Genomic DNA, 20,584 nt, shown 5'->3' on the forward strand with positions numbered 1-20,584 from the left:
TTATACTTTAAGTTCTAGGGTACATGTGCATAACGTGCAGGTTTGTTACATATGTATACTTATGCCATGTTGGTGTGCTGCACCCATCAACTCGTCAGCACCCATCAATTCATCATTTAATAAACAGTAATACCTTTATCAAGTATCATTTTATCACTCTTTAGCAATTTATGTAATTCTGATTCATCTAATTGGGTGTTAGAGGAGTGCTCTATAGCATTAAATATTAGATTTTTCATTTTAATTCTTTTTTAAGAAAGGGTAAACAAATTCCTAATTCTGTGATTTAAAAAAATTTTTTTTAAATTTTTTAGTGAGATAGATGGAACATTTTCTTCCTCTGGTTGCCTAAATGGAAGTTTTTTAGCTGTTAGGTAAGTGGCAATTCTTTAATATGCTGGAATTCTCAAATTTATTGTCTTAAATAGTATATCAAATTAAAAAATGAAATAATTTTAAATTTTTATTCTTTTTTTTTTAATTTCTTTTCTGTTTTTTAGCAATGATGATCACTATAGAACAGGTACCAGGTTTTCAGGGGTTGATATGAATGCTGCTAGGCTTTTATTCCACAAACTTATACAACCTGATCATCCGCAGATATCTCAGCAGGTCTGTTTTTAAAGTATTATATTTACAGTATTATCTGTTGATTTTTTTTGTTTTGTTTTATGTTATACGTTTATAGCCTAATGTACTTTGCAGTTCCACAGACTCTTATGACGCGCTTTTAAAATAAAATTTTATTTTAAAGCATTTGTAATTTAGCTGTCAAAGATCTATAAATCTTTTCAGATGTTTGAAGCAGACCCTGAATTACTTAATATTACCATGTTGCTTAAGTTTGTGTATAGTTATAGAAGTAGAGAGTTTAAATTGAGAATTGTACACATGGTTTTTAAAATTCTCCAAACAATGCTTAGGCATTGCTTTTCATTGTGCTTGAAAGTATATTCATTGTAAGATGTTGTCTTTCTTTTTTCTTCTTCACCATTTCATGTTTGCTGTAGTACAAAATTTTCCTTTTCTTTCTTTTCTTCCTGCCTTCCTTTTTTTTTTTTTCTTTGAAAGTGTATTCATTTTAAATGAAGTAGGTTTTACTTTTTGTCAAAATATAGGTGGCAGCTAGTTTGGAAAAGAATCTTATTCCTAAACTGACTAGCTCCTTACCTGATGTTGAAGCATTGAGGTTTTATCTTACTCTACCAGAATGTCCCCTGATGAGTGATTCCAACAATTTCACAACAATAGCAATTCCCTTTGGTACAGCTCTTGTGAACCTAGAAAAGGCACCACTGAAAGTACTTGGTAAGAATTCTAATATTTTTTCGTTTGAAACCTTTTCTCTTTAAATGAAAATGCTCATAAGTTATTTTGCCATTTGCAATTATGCTGCCCTGCTTATTTGACACTGTCTTAGGGGAAAATGAACCTGTTTTCTTTTCTTGCTTTTGTCTAGTCATTTGATTCTAGTTGTTGGAGTTTTGAAAGAAAAACATGTTAGATATAGAATTTTTAATCAAAGATAACAGCAGAGATAGTATTAGGAAAGTTAGAAACTGTTACCCGTATTCCTTTCCCTCATCACCTTTAGTATAATTTTGCTATTAAAGAAGTAAAGGAGGAGGAACAATTAAAACTGAACAAACATGGGCTTTAAATCTTCTTGGAACTTTGATATAAGCCCTTCATCTTATGTTTCCTTTACTTGCTAATTTCATGATATTTGATTTTATTTTTCTGTCTGTAGACTGGACTATATTGCTCATCTGATCTTGCACTTCTATCTCTCACCGCTCTGGTTTTTTGGCCTTAAGTTTTCTCACTTTAATTTTTCTAATTGTCTAGATTTTATCTCTGTCTCCTGGCCCTTATAATTTTTTTGCTACAGTTAACACAGTGCTTTTCTTGCTAATGGTATTTGTTAGATATGTGGAGCTAAGATATATGGAAGTAATAATATCAGTACAAGAACTTTAAGGCTGAGGGTAAATGGAGGAAGCAATGAGCCAGGGGTAGAATATGGGAATCTGAGGGAAAAAGAGTCAAGCAGGGACTGACGAGTATTGCTTTCCTGTTGTCAGAAGTTTTTGTATTCTTTCTGCCTGCTTCATAGGATTGAAGTGTTTGTACTTAGTAACTACAAATAGTGAATGTGGGGAAGGACCCATATGTTACACTTTACATTGTTCAGCTTCTGTATTTGATCTTCAGGAGTACCTTGCATTTTAAAGGTAGTAGTTCACAATATTTCAACCATATATTAAATTGAAAGATAAAACTTAGAAAGATCCTTTAGTATTAGAGCAATACAATTTAAAGGATGTTTTGTTTAAAAATTGAAATTGTAATTTGCAAAACATTTTAAATAACGGGTTTTAATATTAGGTATAGTGGTGAGTTTTTAATATAATTTAGGCAACCAAGAATATAAATTCAACAAGACTTTCATACTTTATTTTTGCTTTTGAGAGCTTTTAGGACAATATTGTTTAACTTGGTCGGGGGGGTTTATAAACCTTAGAAATGTTACATAAGATATTGTGTTATATGCATCTTTCTGGGGTATTCTAAGGGTTAACAACTACTGCTTCAGAAAAAAAGTCAGTATGATTTTGAAAATTGTGATTTTTTAAAAAAATTCATTTTATTTGCATGTTCACTTTTTAATAACAGAAAACTGGTGGTCAGTACTTGAACCTCCACTGTTCCTCAAGATAGTAGAACTTTTTAAGGAAGTTGTGGTACATCTTTTGAAACTCTACAAGATTGGTATTCCCCCTTCTGAAAGAAGAATTTTCAACAGTTTTCTTCATACTGCATTAAAGGTTTTAGAAATACTACATAGGGTATGTCCAGTTGTTCCTTTATTTTCCTCTTTCCCCATTCCTATTAACAGATTGGTAATGTTCATTTTAACATTATTGGCGAAAACAATGTATATTATAGAAATTTGGAAACGTTATCTATACTTTCTCTTAAAAGAAGTAATAAACCTGTCCTTTGGAACTCTGGTCTTACCTGACTTCGTTAGGCGTGTATAGATAACTTATCCATAGTTGGGCAGAACAATAACATACTAATGAGTTAGAATTCTCCTTATATTTACATATGAAGAATATAATTTGTTAGTTTGCATTATATGGTTTTTGTTAGCTATAGGTGGTTATCCTATGAAAGAGATTGGGTCCTAGTTGTGATTATGAACATTTAAACTTGTGTTCTTTTGCTATAGGGTACTAATGACCTCAATTAAAGTAGAACATTTCATTTGAAACAAATGACTAATTTAAAATTGGAAACATATGTAATTCATTAATTTGCCTATTGTTCTTCCCTGCCCTTTTTCCCAGTGTAAGAAATAGTACCCTTTACACTTGTAGCAGTTCAAAGTTATATGAAGAAGTAGACTCTGAGCTGTTTCATTAAAGATGGATTTCATCCCTGACAGTTGGTAGGTATATCTCTATTATGCCATTTGGTTTTGTCAAGTTGCTATTTAGATGAGACATGACCTAAGGGAGAAGCATATGTTTCTAACCTATGGAATGACTAAAAAACCCACATGAACCTTTAATCTTTAGTTTCTTGTCCTTAACAGCTTCTTTGCATTTTCAGACCCTCTTGCCTAGTACTAAGGTAAATAATAAAGGGATAAAGGAGATAATCCATCTGTTCTTTGTCTAAGAAAGAACTTTTACCGACCATTTATTTTCCTATTTTAGTGAAGCTCCTGGGTGTTTTTCTCAAATACTTAACTTTCTGGACTTACTTTTTTCTTTTGTATTTAGTGTGTCCAAGATTCCTAGAAAAACAACTCATTTCTCCTCATTTTGATTGATGAAATCATAGCCATATATTTCCTAGGGAAACAGGTCATTCTTACATTTGCCTTTACCCAGAACAAGGCTTTCTTTTAGCATATCAGGGTCCAGGTCTGCAGTAAACAGTTATTAAGAAGATTCTCTATCTTCACGAGATGGGTCTCTACCTTTCTGTGTACTTTTTGCCGAGGATTCGAGAGATAAATTAGATCGTTTCTTTTATCTGGACTTCGGCCTACTACTTTGGTGAACAATTCCTTTTCAGCTGGACCCTATTACCAAATAATTACTCATTCTGTGCTTTCATTATCTGCTTATCTTTATTCCCCCCTTTAAAAAGTACTTTTTTTCCTTAGCTGTGTCTTTTACCTCGAGAAAATGGAAGGGGAAGAAAAGGGGAGGAAATTGAACATTTTTTCTTTCAAAATACAGGCAGGCTTCAGCAAGTTAAATTACCTGCCTAGCTCAGTAACTTCAGTCTCAACTAAGGAAGAACTTGATAGAGTTTCATCTTCAGAGACCTTTTTGATGGACTCATTCTAAATACTAGAATCTTCACATCTTGTTAGTTGAAGGAGAAGGGAAAATAACATTTATTGCTTGCTAACCACAGATAGGACTAGAACCTCCTTTGTCTGTAGTTCATGTGAATACTTTTTGGATATATTTAACTTTTAAAACCCTATATAGTTGGTATTTTGCTCCTTTTCCTAGACTGGAAAAATGAATGTCCACATCAAAGTAAGTAGTAGAGTTGAAATACAAATACAAATCTTCTACAAAGTCCCTGCTGTTACTAGTGTTCTTATATTAGCAGATATAATAGTATAATCTGTTTAGAAGGGGATTTGATTTTATTTTATGCTCCTAGAGCTAGAAGTTCATATTCTAGATCACATGTAGTATGTTATAGGCGCTGGACTAGGAATCAAAAAGACCATATTTCTAACCTCTCTGTGTTGCCTCCTACCACTGTGATTTTGAAGAAGTCTTTTTCTTTATCCCATATGCAAATGAATAATTATCTCTAAGGATTGAAATACCAGCCCTGATAGTTTTCCAAGATTTATGTATTGTTTAAGTTATATAATATGGGCTGGGCATGATGGCTCACACCTGTAATCCCAATGCTTTTGGTGGTGAGGCAGGCAGATCACATGAGGTCAGGAGTTCGAGACCAATCTGGCCAACATGGTGAAACCCTGTCTCTACTAAAAATACAAAAAAAAATTAGCCGGGTATTGTGGTGCATGCCTGTAATTCCAACTACCCGGGAGGCTGAAGCAAGAGAATCGCTTGAACCCAGGAAGCGGAGGTTGCAGTGAACTGAGATCACACCACTGCACTCCAGCCTGGGTAAAAGAGTGAGACTCTGTCTCAAAAAAATTAATAATACAGTATATGTAAGTAAGTTATTATATATTCATAAGACAGTGATTTTGTTACCACCACCACTTGGATGGAAAACCACTACTTTTGACTTGAAGAAATTTTTGGGTTAGGAGGAAATTGGGTTCTTGTTTGCAGTAGTTACTTAGTCAAAAGCAGTATGATACTGGTATGACTTTCTTAAACATCTCTTTTTGGGAGGCTTTAGAGCAGTGAATTATCTTTCTTCTATGCCTTAGAGGAAACTTTGCTTCATCCTACTCTGCCATAAATAGATATCTGTAGATACCAACTATGAGGGATGATTCATTTGTATCATTCAAGAAAGCTATTACTATCAAAACTTGTTTATTCAAAGACATCTTGTATCTGACAGCTGCCTATATTCCTTCCCTCTGCTCTATGGTCAAGAATTAAGGGTAATTTCCTCAGTATTCTTCTTTCTCTAACCCTGGAGCATAATTATGAACTAGAGAACTGGACTTTGTGTTCCCTATTCATTTCAGGATTTATGGATGCATGTGTTCCTCCCATATGTCATGTCCTTTGGAAGGTTTTTGAATTAAAAATCATTTTCAGTTCTCCAAATGGCATCATAAGAAAATACCTTTGGTACCTGCTGTCAAGAATGGATGTATTATCAGCTAAATGAGTTTACTGGCAAATAATTGGGTTATTTAGTAGTTTCTGAGTTCCACTTATAGACATTATAGACATGCTGGTATGCCAAAAGAGAAGCCTTACTTGGTCTGTCTAGGCTAGTTGCTACATATTTGTGCTGATCTAAATCAGTGATTTTCAAACTATTTTATGCAGAACCCTTAAATAAAACCAAACAGATAAAACATACTCACTATAACCACCCTCGAACTGAGGTTTTAAAGCAAGAATACTAAACTTTAATTAAAATGTGAAGTAAGTGTTATAATCAAACTTACATAGATTTTGTTTTGTACATTTAGGCAATAATCCTAAATGTATAAGTTGTTTTGAACTTCTACCATGTGACTTCTTTTTAAAGTTCATTTTGCAAATATTGAGTGCCTACTATGTGCTTATTATTATATTAGATATTAGGGATGTCATGATAAAAAAAAGATGTGATTTCTGCCCTTGTTGAGCTTACAGTGTTGAGAGATTGTATAAACTTTTTGGTCTTTATGTTACAGGATGGTAAGTACTAGATTAGGGAAAATGCAGAGTGCTGTGAGAACACTTGGGAGGGCATGTAACTATGAAGGACTAAGAAAGACTTCCCAGAGAAAATGATGGCTTGTTGAACCTCATCTACCATGCAAATATATTATTTTTGTTATAACATTAACATTTATTTTCAAAAACTTATATATCGTATTAGCAAGATACACAAACTACAAACACTGGTTGCGTTTAATTTTTCTTTAATTCTTAATTTTTGTGGGTACATAGTAGGTATATCTTTATGGGGTACATGAAATGTGCTATCAAATCCTAGGTTTGGCCGGGTGTGGTGGTTCACACCTGTAACCTCAGCACTTTGGGAGGCCGAGGCCAGTGGATCACTTGAGGTCAGGAGTTCAAGACCAACCTGGTCAATATGGCGAAACACCATCTCTACTAAAACTTACAAGAATTACCTGAGTGCGGTGGCACCTGTCTGTAGTACCAGCTATTCAGAAGGCTGAAGCAGGAGAATTGCTTGAACCCAGGAGGTGGAGGTTGCAGTGAGTCGAAATCATGCCATTGCACTCCAGCCTGGGCAATAGAGTGAGACTCTGTCACAAAAAAAGAAAAATCTAGGTCTTACTCATTCATTCTTTGTTTTTTTGTTGTTGTTGTTTGTTTGTTTTGTTTTGTTTTATCTATTAGCCATCCCAACCTCACCCATGCCCCTGCCTCCCCACTACCCTTCCCACTTCTGGCAACCATTCTTCTACTCTATGTCTCCATTAGATAAATTGTTTTGATTTTTACATCCTACAAATAAGTGAGAACATGTAATATTTATCTCTGTGCCTGGCTTATTTCACTTAAATAATGTCCTCTAGTTTTGTCCATATTGTTGCACATGACAGGAATGTCATTTTTTTTTTTTTTTTGAGATGGAGTCTTGCTCTGTCACCCAGGCTGGAGTACAGTGGCCTGATCTCAGCTCACTGTAGCCTCTACCTCTCAGGTTCAAGCAGTTCTGTGCCTCAGCCTCCTGAGTAGCTGGGACTACAGGTATCTGCCACCACAACTGGCTAATTTTTTGTATTTTTAGTAGAGATCGAGTTTCACCATACTGGCCAGGCTGGTCTCGAACTCCTGGCCTCAAATGATCCACCTGCCTCAGCCTCCCAAAGTGCTGGGATTACGGCTGTGAGCCACCAAGCCTGGCCAGGATAGTACTCCATTGTGTGTAAATACCACATTTTCTTTATTCTTCCTTTTTTTTTTTTTTTTTGAGATGGAATCTCGCTCTGTCACCAGGCTAGAGTACAGTGGCACAATCTCGGCTTACTGCAACCTCCATCTCCCAGGTTCAAGCAATTCTCCTGCTTCAGCCTCCCGAGTAGCTGGGATTACAGGTATACACCACCACACCCGGTTAATTTTTGTATTTTTAGTAGAGACGGGGTTTCACCATGTTGGCCAGGATGGTCTCGATCTCCTGACCTCATGATCTGCCCACCTTGGCATCCCAAAGTGCTGGGGTTACAGGCATGAGCCACTGTGCCCAGCCTTATTCATTCATCTATTGATGGACACTTAGATTGCTTCCAAATCTTGGCAGTTATGAACAGTGTAGCAATAAACCTGGCAGTGCAAATATCTCTATGATATACTGTTTTCCTTTATTTTGGGTAGGTCCTCAGCAGTGGGATTGCTGGATCACGTGGTAGCTCTATTGTTAGGTTTTTGAGGAACCTCCAGATTGTTCTCCATAATGGTTGTACTAATTTACATTCTCACCAACAATGTATGATGGTTCCCTTTAGTCCACATCCTTGCCAGCGTTTGTTATTGCCTGTCTTTTGGATAAAAGCCATTTTAACTGGGGTGAGATATCTTACTGTAGTTTTGATTTGCATTTCTCTGATGATCAGTGGTGTTGAGCACCTTTTCATATGCCCGTTTTTTGTTTGTTTGTTTGTTTGTTTTTTGACTCACTGCAACCTCCACTTCCCGGGTTCAAGCAATTCTCTTGCCTTAGCCTCCCAAGTAGCTGGGACTACAGGCTCATGCCACCACACCCAGCTAATTTTTTGTGTTTTAGTAGAGATAGGGTTTCACTATGTTGCCCAGGCTGGTCTCGAACTCCTGAGCTCAAGTGATCCACCCTCCTCAGCCTCCCAAAATGCTGGGATTACAGGCATGAGCCACCGCACCAGGCCACCTGTTTAGTATTTTTATGTCTTCTTTTGAGGAATGTCTATTCAAGTCTTTTGTCCATTTTTTAAATTGGATTATTACATTTTTTTCTATAGAACTGTTGCAGCTCCTTATATATTCTGATTATTAATCCCTTGTCAGATGATTAGTTTGCAAATATTTTCTCGCATCCTGTTTGTTGACTATTTCCTTTACTGTGTAGAAGTTTTTTAATTTAATGTAATCCCATTTGTCCACTTTTGCTTTGGTTGCATGTGCTAGTGGCGTATTACTCAAGAAATTTTTGCCAAGACCAGTGTCCTGGAGAGTTTCCCCTAATGTTTTCTTACAGTAGTTTCATAGTTTGAAGTCTTAGATTTAAGTCGTTAATCATTTTGATTTGATTTGTATATAGTAAGATAGGGGTCTAGTTTGATTCTTCTTTATACAGATATTCAGTTTTCCCAGCACCGTTTATTGAAGAGACTGTCTTTTCTCCAGTGTATGTTCTTGGTTCTTTTGTCAAAAATGAATTCACTTTAGGTGTGTAGATTTGTTTCTAGGTTCTCTATTCTGTTCCATTGGTTTATGTGTCTGTTTTCATGCCAGTACCATGCTGTTTTGAAGTCAGGTAATATGATTCCTCCCAGTTTTGTTCTTTTTGCTTAAGATAGCTTTGACTATTCTGGGTCTTTTGTGGTTTTGTGTAAATGTTAGGATTGTGTTTTCCATTTCTGTGATCAATGTAATTGGTATTTTGATAGGGATTGCAATGAATCTATAGATTGCTGTAGGTGGTATGGACATTTTAACAATATTGAACATGGAATATCTTTCCATTTTTTGTGTCCTCTTCAATTTCTTTCATAGTTTTTCTTTCTTTTTTTTTTTTTCTTTTGAGATGGAGTTTCACTCTGTTGCCTAGGCTGGAGTACAGTGGCCTGATCTCGGCTCACTGCATCCTCCACCCCCCAGGTTCAAGTGATTCTCATGTCTCAGCCTCCCAAGTAGCTGGGATTACAGGCCACGCCAGGCTATTTTTTGTATTTTTAGTAGAGACAGGGTTTTGCCATGTTGACTGGGCTGGTTTTGAACTCCTGGCCTCAAGTCATCCACCTGCCTTGGCCTACCAAAGTGCTGGGATTACCCGGCGTGAACCACTACGCCTGGCCTGTTTCAGTTTTTTTGAATGGTTTAAGACTTGTTTTATGACATAACATATGGTCTGTCTTTGAGAGTGATCCATGTACTAAGAACAATGTTTATTCTGCAGCCATTGGATGAAATGTTCTGTAAGTATGTGTTTGGTCCATTTGGTCTGTAGTGCAGATTAAGTCTGATGTTTCTTTGTTGGTTTTCTGTCCGGTACATCTCTGTCCAGTGTCACAAGTGTAGTGTTGAAGTCTCCAGCTATTACTGTACTGAGGTCTATTTCTCTCTTTAAGTCTAATAATGTTTGCTTTGTATATCTAGGTGCTTCAGTGTTGGGTGCATATATATTTACCATTATTTTTTATTATTTTTTTATTTTATTTTTTATTTTTTTGAGATGGAGTCTCGCTCTGCCACCCAGGCTGGAGTGCAGTGGCCGGATCTCAGCTCACTGCAAGCTCCACCTCCCGGGTTTATGCCATTCTCCTGCCTCAGCCTCCCGAGTAGCTGGGACTACAGGCACCTGCCACATCGCCCGGCTAGTGTTTTTTTTTTTGTATTTTTTAGTACAGACGGGGTTTCACCGTGTTAGCCAGGATGGTCTTAACCTCCTGACCTTGTGATCCGCCCATCTCGGCCTCCCAAAGTGCTGGGATTACAGGCTTGAGCCACCGCGCCCGGCCCTATTTACAATTATTATATCCTCTTGCTGAGTTGACCCCTTTATCATCATATAGTGACCTTCTTCGTCTCTTCTTATACTTTTGTTTTGTAATCTGTTTTCTCTGATATGGTAGCTACTCCTGCCCTTTTGGTTAACATTGGCATGGGATATCTTTTTCCATCCCTTTGTTTTCAGTCTGTGTGTCTTTATAAGTGAAGTGTGTTTCTTGTAGGCAACAGATCATTTGGTCTTATTTTTCTATTCATGCAGCCATATGTCTTTTGATTCATGAGTTTAGTTCATTTACATCCAATGTTATTGATAAGTAAGGACATACTCCTGCTATTTTGTTATTCATTTTCTGGTTGTTTTGCAGTTTTCTCTTCCTTCTTTTTTTTCTTGCTGTTTTGTTTTTAGTGAAAGTGATTTTTCTCTTGTGATATGATTTCATTTTGCTTTTATTTTTTGTGTATTCGTTGTATGCGTTTGGTTTCAGGTTACTATGAGGCTTGCAGATACTATCTTATAACCCATTATTTTAAGTTGATAACAACTTAACACTGTTTTATAAACAAATAAGCAAAAGAAGACTAATGAAAACTCTACACCTTAACTTTGTACCCCTGCTTTTAACTTTTTATTGTTTCTAGTTATATCTTACACTATGTTTGGAAAGTTGTTGTAGTTGTTATTTTTGATTGGTTAACCATTTAGTCTTTCTACTTAAGAATAGTTTACACACCATATTTACAGTGTTGTAGTATTCTGTATTTTTCTGTTTACTATTGAGTTTTGTACCTTCAGATGATCTTGTTATTGCCCATTAGTGTTTTTTTCTTTCAGATTGAAGACCTCCATTTAGCATTTCTTGTTCCACAGGTCTAGTGTTGATAAAATTCCTCAGCTTTTGTTTGTCTAGGAAAGTATTTGTCTTGCAGGGTGGAGTGCGTTGGCTCACCACTACAATCCCAGCACTTTGGGAGGCTGAGGCGGGTGGATCACCTGAGGTCAGGAGTTCGAGACCAGCCTGACCAATGTGGAAAAACCCCATCTTTAGTAAAAATACAAAATTAGCCAGGCACAGTGGCGCATGCCTGTAATCCCAGCTACTTGAAAGGCTGAGACAGGAGAATCATGCCAGTACCATGCTGTTTTATTTACTATTCGGGAGGCGAAGTTTGTGGTGAGCCGAGATCGCACCATTGCACTCCAGCCTGGGCAATCAGAGTGAAACTCCATCTCCAAAAAAAGTATTTATCCTTCATGTTTGAAGGATAATTTTACTGGATAAATTTTTCCTTCAGTACTTTAAATATGTCATGCCATTCTCTCCTGGCCTGTAAAGTTTGCACTGAGAAGTCTGCTGCCAGCATATTGGCACTCCATTGTGTGTTATTTGTTTTTTTTCTCTTACTGTTTTCAGGATCCTTGGTTTATCATTGACCTTTGAAAGTTTGATTATTAAGTGTCTTCAAAGAGTCTTATTTGAATTAAATCTGCTTGGTGTTCTACAATCTTCTACTTGGATATTGGTATCTTTTTCTGTGTTTGGGAAGTTCTCTGCCATTATCCCTTTGAATAAACTTTCTACCCCATCTCTTTCTCAATCTCCTCTTTAAGGCCAGTAACTTAGATTTGCCCTTTTGGGTCTTTTCTTTTTTTTTTTTTTTTTTTTTTTTTTAGACCGAGTCTCGCTCTGTCGCCCAGGCTGGAGTGCAGTGGCCGGATCTCAGCTCACTGCAAGCTCCGCCTCCCTGGGTTCACGCCATTCTCCTGCCTCAGCCTCCTGAGTAGCTGGGACTACAGGTGCCTGCCACCGCACCCGGCTAATTTTTTGTATTTTTAGTAGAGACGGGGTTTCACTGTGGTCTCGATCTCCTGACCTTGTGATCTGCCCGCCTCGGCCTCCCAAAGTGCTGTGATTACAGGCGTGAGCCACCGCGCCCGGCCGCCTTATTGTTTTTTATTCATTTTTCTTTTGTCTCCTCAGCTCACTAATTCTTTCTTCTGTTTGATCAATTCTGCTATTAAAAGACTCTGAGACATTCTTTGGTATGTCAGTTGCATTTTTCAGCTCCAGAATTATTGCTTCATTCTTTTAAGTCATTTCAATCTCTTCGTTAAATTTATCTGGTAGAATTCTTTCTCTGTATTATCTTGAATTTCTTTGAGTTTCCTCAAAATAGCTATTTAGAATTCCCTGTCTGAAAGGTCACGTGTTTCTGTTTCTCCAGGATTTGTCTTTGGTGCCTTATTTTGTTCATTTGGTGAGGTCATGTTTTCCTGGATGGTCTTGATAACTTAACAGATGTTCCTCTCTGTTTGGGCATTGAAGAGTTACGTATTTATTGTAGTCTTCGCAGTTTGGACTTGTGTGTATTCGTGCTTCTTGGAAAGGGTTTCCAGATATTCAGAAGGACCTGGATGTTGTCATCGCTTAGAAGCTGTATCTGCTTTAGTTGACACCCCACACCCAGTAACCCTGTGGTTCTGGCAGACTCATCATAAAGGTACTACGATGGTCTTAGACAAGATCTGGAAGAATTCTCTGAATTACCAGGCAGAGACTGTTGTTCTTTCTCTTTGCTTACTTTTTCCAAAACAAACTTTTGTTTGTTCTAAGGCACCTGGAGGTTTGGGTGGAGTGACACAAGCACCCCTATGGCCATGCTACAACCAGTGGGACTACACTGGGTCAGATCTGAAGCCAGCACTGCACTGGGTCTCACCCAAGGCCTCCTATAACCACTTCCTGGCTACTGACTATCTTCACTCAAGGTGCTGGCACTCTACAATCACCAGGTGGCAAAGCCAGCCTGCCCTGTGTCCTTCCCTTCAGGGCAGATAGTTTCCCTAGGCCCTTGGTGACTCCAGAGGTTCCGTCTGGGAGCCAGGGACTAGAGTGAAAATCCTTAGAAGTCTACCTATTGTACTGCAGCTGAGCTGGCACTCAAACCACAAAACAGTCCTTCCCACTCATCCCTCCCCTTTGCAAAGGCAGAGGAACACCTCTGGACCTCCCCTTGGCCACTGTCACCAGTGGCCTGTGGGGAGTACTGCCAGAATACTGCCAATGTTTCCTTGAAGCCCAATGGCTTTTTTTTGTTTGTTTTTCTGTTTTTGTTTTGAGACTGAGTCTCCTATCGCCCAGGCTGGAGTGCAGTGACGCAGTCTCAGCTCCTCCATCTCCTGGGTTCAAGTGATTCTTCTGCCTCAGCCTCCTGAGTAGCTGGGACTACAGTCCTATACCATTATGCCTGGCTAATTTTTGTGTTTTTAGTAGAGACGCAGTTTCACCATGTTGGCCAGGCTGGTCTCAAACTCCTGACCTCAAGGATCCGCCTGCCTTGGCCTCCCAAATTTGCTGGGATTAAAGTGTGAGCCACCACGCCCAGCCCTAAGGGCTTTTTTGAGACAAGGTCTGGCTCTGTTGCCCAGGCTGGAGTGCAGTGGCACAATCTCAGCTCACTGCACTCTCTACCTCCCAGGCTCAAGCAGTCGTCCCACCTCAGCCTCTCCAGTAGCTGCGTGTGACACTGTGCTGGCTAATTTTTGTATTTTTTGTGGAGACAGTATTTCTCCATGTTGGCCAGGCTGGACTTGAACTCCTGACCTCAGGTAATTTGCCAGCCTCTGCTTCCCAAAGTGCTGGGATTACAGGCATGAGCCACCATGCCTGGTCCTTAAGGGCTCTTTAGTCAGCTTGTGGTGAATGCTGCCTGGCATAGGACTTACCCTCTGGCCCAGCACAGGTCCAGAAATGCCATCTAAGAACCAACTTCTGGAATTGGTTCACCCTCCTACGTTGGAGCTGGTACCTAAGGTGCAAGACAAAGTCCCCTTTACTTTTCCTCCACTTTTCTCAAGCATGAGTCTTGCCCCATATCTGCCGTGGTGGGGAATGTGCTGAGTCTCACCTGAAGCCAGGAAGTTTCAGGCTCACCCAAGGCCTGTGTACATAGTACCTGGGTATTGCTGCTGATTATTCAGGGCCCCAAGGGCTCTTCAGTTAACAGATAATGAAAGCTGTCAGGACTGAGTCTTTTTGAGGCAGTGGGTTCCCTTCTGGGCCATTGTGTATCTAGAAATGTTGTCCAGGAGCTACGACCTGGAAAGCAGTCTTCACAACTCTGACTGGTGCCCTATCCAGCTGTGGTTGAGCTGGTATCCAAGATGTAAGACAAAGTTCTCCCCACTCTTCCCTCTTGTCTTCTCTCCACAAGCAGAAGGAGAGGATCTCTTTTGGAGCCACAAGCTGTGCAGCTTTGGGTTAAAGGAGGGGTAATGCCAACAGTCCCTTAACAGCCCTAGCTGGTGTCTCAGTAGGTCGCACGCCTCCCCAGTTCACTGGCTCTGGGCCCAGTTCTGCACTAGGACTCACCTAGTAGTTGCAGTCCTTGTGGCCTGCACTATGTTTGAAGTTTATTGAGGGCCCCAGAGCACTTTAGCCTGCCATGGTGAGGCTTGCAGGAACTCACATTTTGACCACTGGGATCCACAATTCCCCTCTGGCTAGGGCTGGATTTTAATGCTCCCTCTGTGGACAGGAGTCAGCTAAATTTGATCCAGTTTTACTTTCTGCTGTAACAGAGCAGTGTTAAGCTCACTGCCTCACAGTTGCTGCATTCTTTCTCCCCCTCATGCACAGAAATGCTCTCTGCACCACACTGCCACTGCCAGGGGCTGAGAAAGGGGTGATGTTGGTGATTCAAGACTTTTTAATATCTTTTTATATCTCTTTTTTCAGCAATATGAAGTTGAAACCAGGTACTGTGAGTGCTCACCTGATGTTTGGTTCTCAGGAAGATGCTTTTTTTGTGCAGATAGTTGTTAAATTGGTGTCCATGAAGCCAGGACAATCGGTGGAGCTTTCCGTTTTGCCATATTGCTTCACCTCTTACCCCTGTTTGCTTTTAGGGATCGAAACTGTGGCTTCACTTTTACATTTTAAGTAAGATAAACAAATGTGAATCATTTTCTGCAAGAGGCACTAAATTTTAGAATCCAATGTGATTAAAAATTAGTTTATATATGTATAAACATAAATATTGGAGAGGGGAAAGCCATTGTGTTTTTTTGTATAACTATCCTATGTATTTTCTTTTTTTAGTAGAAAGAGTTTGGCTAATTATTTCAGTTGATTAAAGCACAATACTAAAGACTCCAGGGTAGGACCTGCAAACTTTTTCTGTAAAGGACCAGATAGTAAATATTTTATGCTTTGTGAGCCATACAGTTTTTGTTGCAACTAGTCAACTCTCAACTCCACTGTGGACAGCATGTAAATGGATGGGAGTGGCTGCTTTCCAGCAAAATTTACTTAAAAAAAAAAACCACAGCGGGTAGCATTTGACCCACAGGTTGTCGTTTGACGACCCCTTCTTCTAGGATGAAGATTTTGGTCTCCATATATAAACTTGGTATCTTTGTTTTGTTTGAAGGCTAGTGATAGCAGTACAACTCTGGTCAGTTTCTCCCAAATGAGTATCCTGGCCACAGATATAAAGCAATCAAAACAGTGGGAGAAAAAAAGAACTGAAAGTGCTTTTGTCAATAATTAGAGGAGATAAAAATATCAACTGTGGAAATAAAAGCAGTATTATTAAATGTGTGCTTCTTAAATTGGATTATTTGTACCTTCAGTGCTAAGCCACAGGATCAAGCAAATTGGACAGTCATATAGTGAGTCAAAAATGCATGTGTCACTGGGCGCAGTGGCTCACACGTGTAATCCCAGCACTTTGGGAGTCTGAGGTGGGTGGATCACCTGAGGTCAGGAATTCGAGACCAGCCTGACCAATATGGTGAAATCCCGTCTCTACAAAAGTACAAAAAATTAGCTGGGCACGGTGATGGGCACCTGTAATCCCAGCTACTTAGGAGGCAGGAGACTTGCTTGAACCTGGGAGGTGGCGACAGAGCAAGACTCTGTCAAAAAAAAAAAAAAAGAATGCAAGCGTCTTAGGCATGTGTTATATTTCTGGCTCTGTTACTTATGTGACCTTGGTTACTTTCTTAAATGCTAAGCCTTAGTATACTCATCTGTATGATCATAATAATAGTATACATTTCATAAGACTGTTTAAATGAGATAATATATGTGAAGTCTACTTTAATGATAGTTTTTATAATTTTATTATTGGAACATAAAATTTGAGTGATTTTTTTTTTTTTCTTTTTAAGACGGAGTTTTGCTCTTGCCGCCCAGGCTGGAGTGCAATGGCATGATCTTGGCTCACCGTAACCTCTGCCTCCCAGGTTCAAGCGATTCTCCTGCCTCAGCCTCCCAAGTAGCTGGAACTACAGGCATGCGCCACCATGCCTGGCTAATTTTTGTATTTTTAGTAGAGACGGGGTTTCACCATCTTGGCCAGGCTGGTCTCGAACACCTGACCTCATGATCCACCCATCTTGGCTCCCAAAGTGCTGGGATTACAGGCATGAGCCATCGCGCCCGGCCAAATTTGAGTGAATTTTAAGGTAGAGTCTGCATTATAGTGAACATTTTAGCTTCCCTTCTTGATAATGCATACTGAAGACCTGACAGTCCTCTACCCCCTTCCATGGAAGGAGGTAGGGTAATGGTGTTGTATATGTGTTTGTTCTCTTTTTCTATTAGGAATACTTCAGGGCAAAAGTTCGGAAAACATGAAAATTATATAAACCATTAAAACGTGAAAATTATATAAACTATTATTTTACTAAAATTAACAATAAGCATAATACATCTCACTGAAAATGCAACAGATATAGAACAATCCCTTTAAAGTGCCGTTAAAAGTAAGAACTATAGGCAATATCTCTTAAGTTTTATTTGTCCATCCATTCATCTCATATTTATTGATACCTGTTTGGACACCAGCATTATCTGGTTAGATTTATATAGTTACTGAGTGATTCATTTTGTTCCCTTTCAGATATTGCTTAATTTTAATGTATATGTGATTATTCACAAATTATAAAGTTACTTTTGTTATTCTTCATTGGAAAGTTAGCTAGTTTTGTTTAGTTTGTAAATGTTAGACCAACTTTGTTTCTTTGGTGGTTTTTCTTCTCTTAAGTGCAACATCTCCGTAGGGTCTGCATTTGGCTCCTTTTGTTTTACTTTCTACCTCTCCCTCACCTACTGCCACAGCTTTAGTTGTCTCCTTTAAGGAAAATTACTGTCAGTTATGTCTTTGAGGCAAATGTTTCTCTTGAGTGACTTGACAGTCCTGCCATTACTTTCAACTAAGAAAGGTTTGTCTTGTTTTCCTCACTCTGTGTGTGTGTGTGTGTGTGTTTGTGTGTGTGTGTGTGTGTATATGTGTACAGTAGTTTTTTTTTGAGACGGAGTCTCTCTCTGTCGCCAGGTTAGTGTACAGTGGCACAATCTCGGCTCACTGCAACCTCTGCCTCCTGGGTTCAAGCGATTCTTCTGCCTCAGCCTCCCTAGTAGTTGGGACTACAGGTACACACCACCGCACCCAGCTAATTTTTCTGTTTTTAGTAGAGACGGGGTTTCACCACATTGGCCAGGATGGCCTCAATCTCTTGACCTCGTGATCCGCCCACCTTGGCCTCCCAAAGTTCTGGGATCACAGACGTGAGCCACCGTGCCCAGCCTATATACAGTAATTTTTAAAATTACTCTTACCCAGGGTTGAAATATTGAAGTTGTTTTTGACTCTTCTCTTGTTTTCCATATCCATTAGCTGCCATGACCTCTGCATTCTTATTTAGAGACTTTAAATCTTTTAGCAGTCTCCTAATTCTACTGCCAGCCTCTCTACTTATTCTTAACTATACCTCACTCAGCAGAATATTATTCATAAAATACTACTGATTCTGTTACTTTTTAAATCTAAAACCTTATTTCTCCATGTATCAGCTTTTGCCACAGTAATATTCTGTAACAAAACATGCCAGAACTCATTGGCATACAATGATGTGCATTCTATTTCCTACGGGATTGGGCCTTGTTTTAGCCTGAGCCTTGGCTGAGGTTGGCTAACCTAGAGAGGATTGAGGTCAGCTTATTTCCCAACTGCATGTTGAATCCAGTTTTGCTCCCTCTGCCTGTCATTCTCTTTAGCAGTTTAGCTGGGGGCAGTTATATGCAGATTTTGTTTCCTTAGCTGATACTGTTCTCTGCCCAGAATGTTCTCCTTCAAACCTTTTTTTTTATTTTTAATCTTTTCCATTCACTTTCCTTTTTGATTTTTGTTTGCAGTATCTTCAAACCTACAGAAACATTGAAAACAAATATAATTAAAACCTGTGTGCCCTCCATTCTAGATTCAGCAGTTGTTAACATACTGTCACATTTGCTTTATATATGTTGTGTGTGTTCTTTTTTCATGAATCATTTGAAAGTAAAATATAGATATCATCCTTTAATACTTCATCTTTCATCTCTTAAGAATATAGGCATTTTTCTGTGTAACAGCAGTAGCATTATTTCTCTTAAGGAAGTTAACTATAATTCTATAATATCATCTGTCTGTGCATTCATATTTCAGATTTCCTCGTTTATAGCAAAAATATTGTTTATATTACTGCTTTTTAAATAACTAGAGTCCAGTCAAATTTTGTTTTTTGCGATTGTTGAGTCTTGCTACTCTCCTTTCTGATTCGTGAACATAGTGAATGACTCTTCAGTTTCTCTCAGCAGTGCTTTGTAGTTTTCAAGGATTTTGCATATTCTTTTAAAATTTTATTCGTTCTCTTTCTCAAAATATATTCCTAAATGTTTTATGTTTTGATGCTATTGTAAATGATTTTTTAAAATTTTATTTTCCAATTATTTGTTGCTAGTACAGAGAAATACTTCTTCTTCTTTTTTTTTTTTTGAGACAGAGTTTCACTGTTTTTGCCCAGGCTGGAGTGCAGGCGTGAACTCAGCTCACCACAACCTCCACCTCCCGGATTCAAGCGATTCTCATGTCTCAGCCTCCCGAGTAGCTGGGATTACCGGCATGCACCACCATGCCTGGCTAATTTTGTATTATTAGTAGAGATGGGGTTTCTCCATGTTGGTCAGGCTGGTCTCGAACTCCCAACCTCAGGTGATCTGCCCACCTCGGCCTCCCAAAGTGCTGTGATTAGCAGCGTGAGCCACTGCCCAGCCTTTTTTTTTTCCTTCTTCTTTGAGACAGAGCTTCGCTCCTGTCACCTGGGCTGGAGTGCAATGGTGAGACCTTGGCCCACTGCAACCTCTGCCTCCTGGATTCAAATGATTATCCTGCCTCAGCCTCCCAAGTAGCTGGGATTACAGGTGCCCACCACCACGCCCAGCTAATTCTTACATTTTTAGTAGAGACAGGGTTTCACCATGTTGGCCAGGCTGGCCTCAAACACCTGACCTCTGGTGATCTGCCTGCCTCGGCCTCCCAAAGTGCTGGGATTACAGGCATGAGCCACTGTACCTGGCCTAGAGAAAATCAATTGAGTTTTGAGTGTTGGCCTTTTACGCTGTGATCTTGATAAATTCTTAGTTCTGGTAATTCTCTTATAGATTGATTCAGTTGGCTTTTTTAATATATACAATCATGTTATTTTCTTGGCATATTTTATTAACTAAGAATTCCAGTACAATGTTGAATATAAGTGGTTATGGTGGTCATTCTTGCCTAGTTCCTAATCTTAGAAAGAAAGCATTCAGTATCTTAACAGTAAGTATAATGTTGAATGTCAGGGGTGGGGCGGGGTGGTGGTTAGATGGGTTTTACCTGTTTGAAGAAATTTTCTTCCATTTCTCATTTGCTGAGAGTGTTTATTATAAATGGATGTTGAATTTTATCAGGTGTTGTTTCCATCTGTTGAGATGAACAGATGATATTTTTTCTCCTTTTTTTCAGAAATATTGTGAAATTCATTGATAGTTGGATGTTAAACCAACCTTGCATTCTTGGGATCAACTTTACTTGGTGTTATATGTATATTATACTTTATATATATTATTGGATTTAATTTGTTAATATTTTATTGCGGGTTTTATATCTGTATTCATGAGGGATATTGATCTGTAATTTTTATTTCTCATATTGCTGTCAGCTTTTGGTATCAAGTTTATTCTGGCTTCATTAAATTAATTAAGAAATGATCCTTCTTTATTTTCTGAAAAAGTTTGGTTAATATTGGTATTACTTCTTTATTGAATGTTTGATATAATTCATCAGTGAAACCATTTTGGCCCTGGAGTTTTCTTTTGGGAACATTTTTAATTTCCTATTAAATTTAA

General features: G+C 38.6%; 1 protein-coding gene across 1 annotated transcript in view; it reads left to right on the forward strand.

Moving 5' to 3' along the window:
• LOC108514880 (probable E3 ubiquitin-protein ligase HERC4) overlaps positions 1-20,584 on the forward strand; it is a 67,494-nt gene that overhangs the window by 2,581 nt on the left and 44,329 nt on the right. The window contains exons 2-5 of the mRNA XM_017851403.1: positions 315-374; positions 501-612; positions 1,119-1,308; positions 2,677-2,849. Coding sequence (XP_017706892.1) covers positions 315-374; positions 501-612; positions 1,119-1,308; positions 2,677-2,849 — 535 coding nt within the window. The remainder of the gene's footprint in view (positions 1-314; positions 375-500; positions 613-1,118; positions 1,309-2,676; positions 2,850-20,584) is intronic.

This window comes from Rhinopithecus bieti, unplaced genomic scaffold (genome assembly GCF_001698545.2).
Source record: "Rhinopithecus bieti isolate Rb0 unplaced genomic scaffold, ASM169854v2 scaffold_33940, whole genome shotgun sequence".
Classification (NCBI taxonomy): Eukaryota; Metazoa; Chordata; class Mammalia; order Primates; family Cercopithecidae; genus Rhinopithecus; species Rhinopithecus bieti.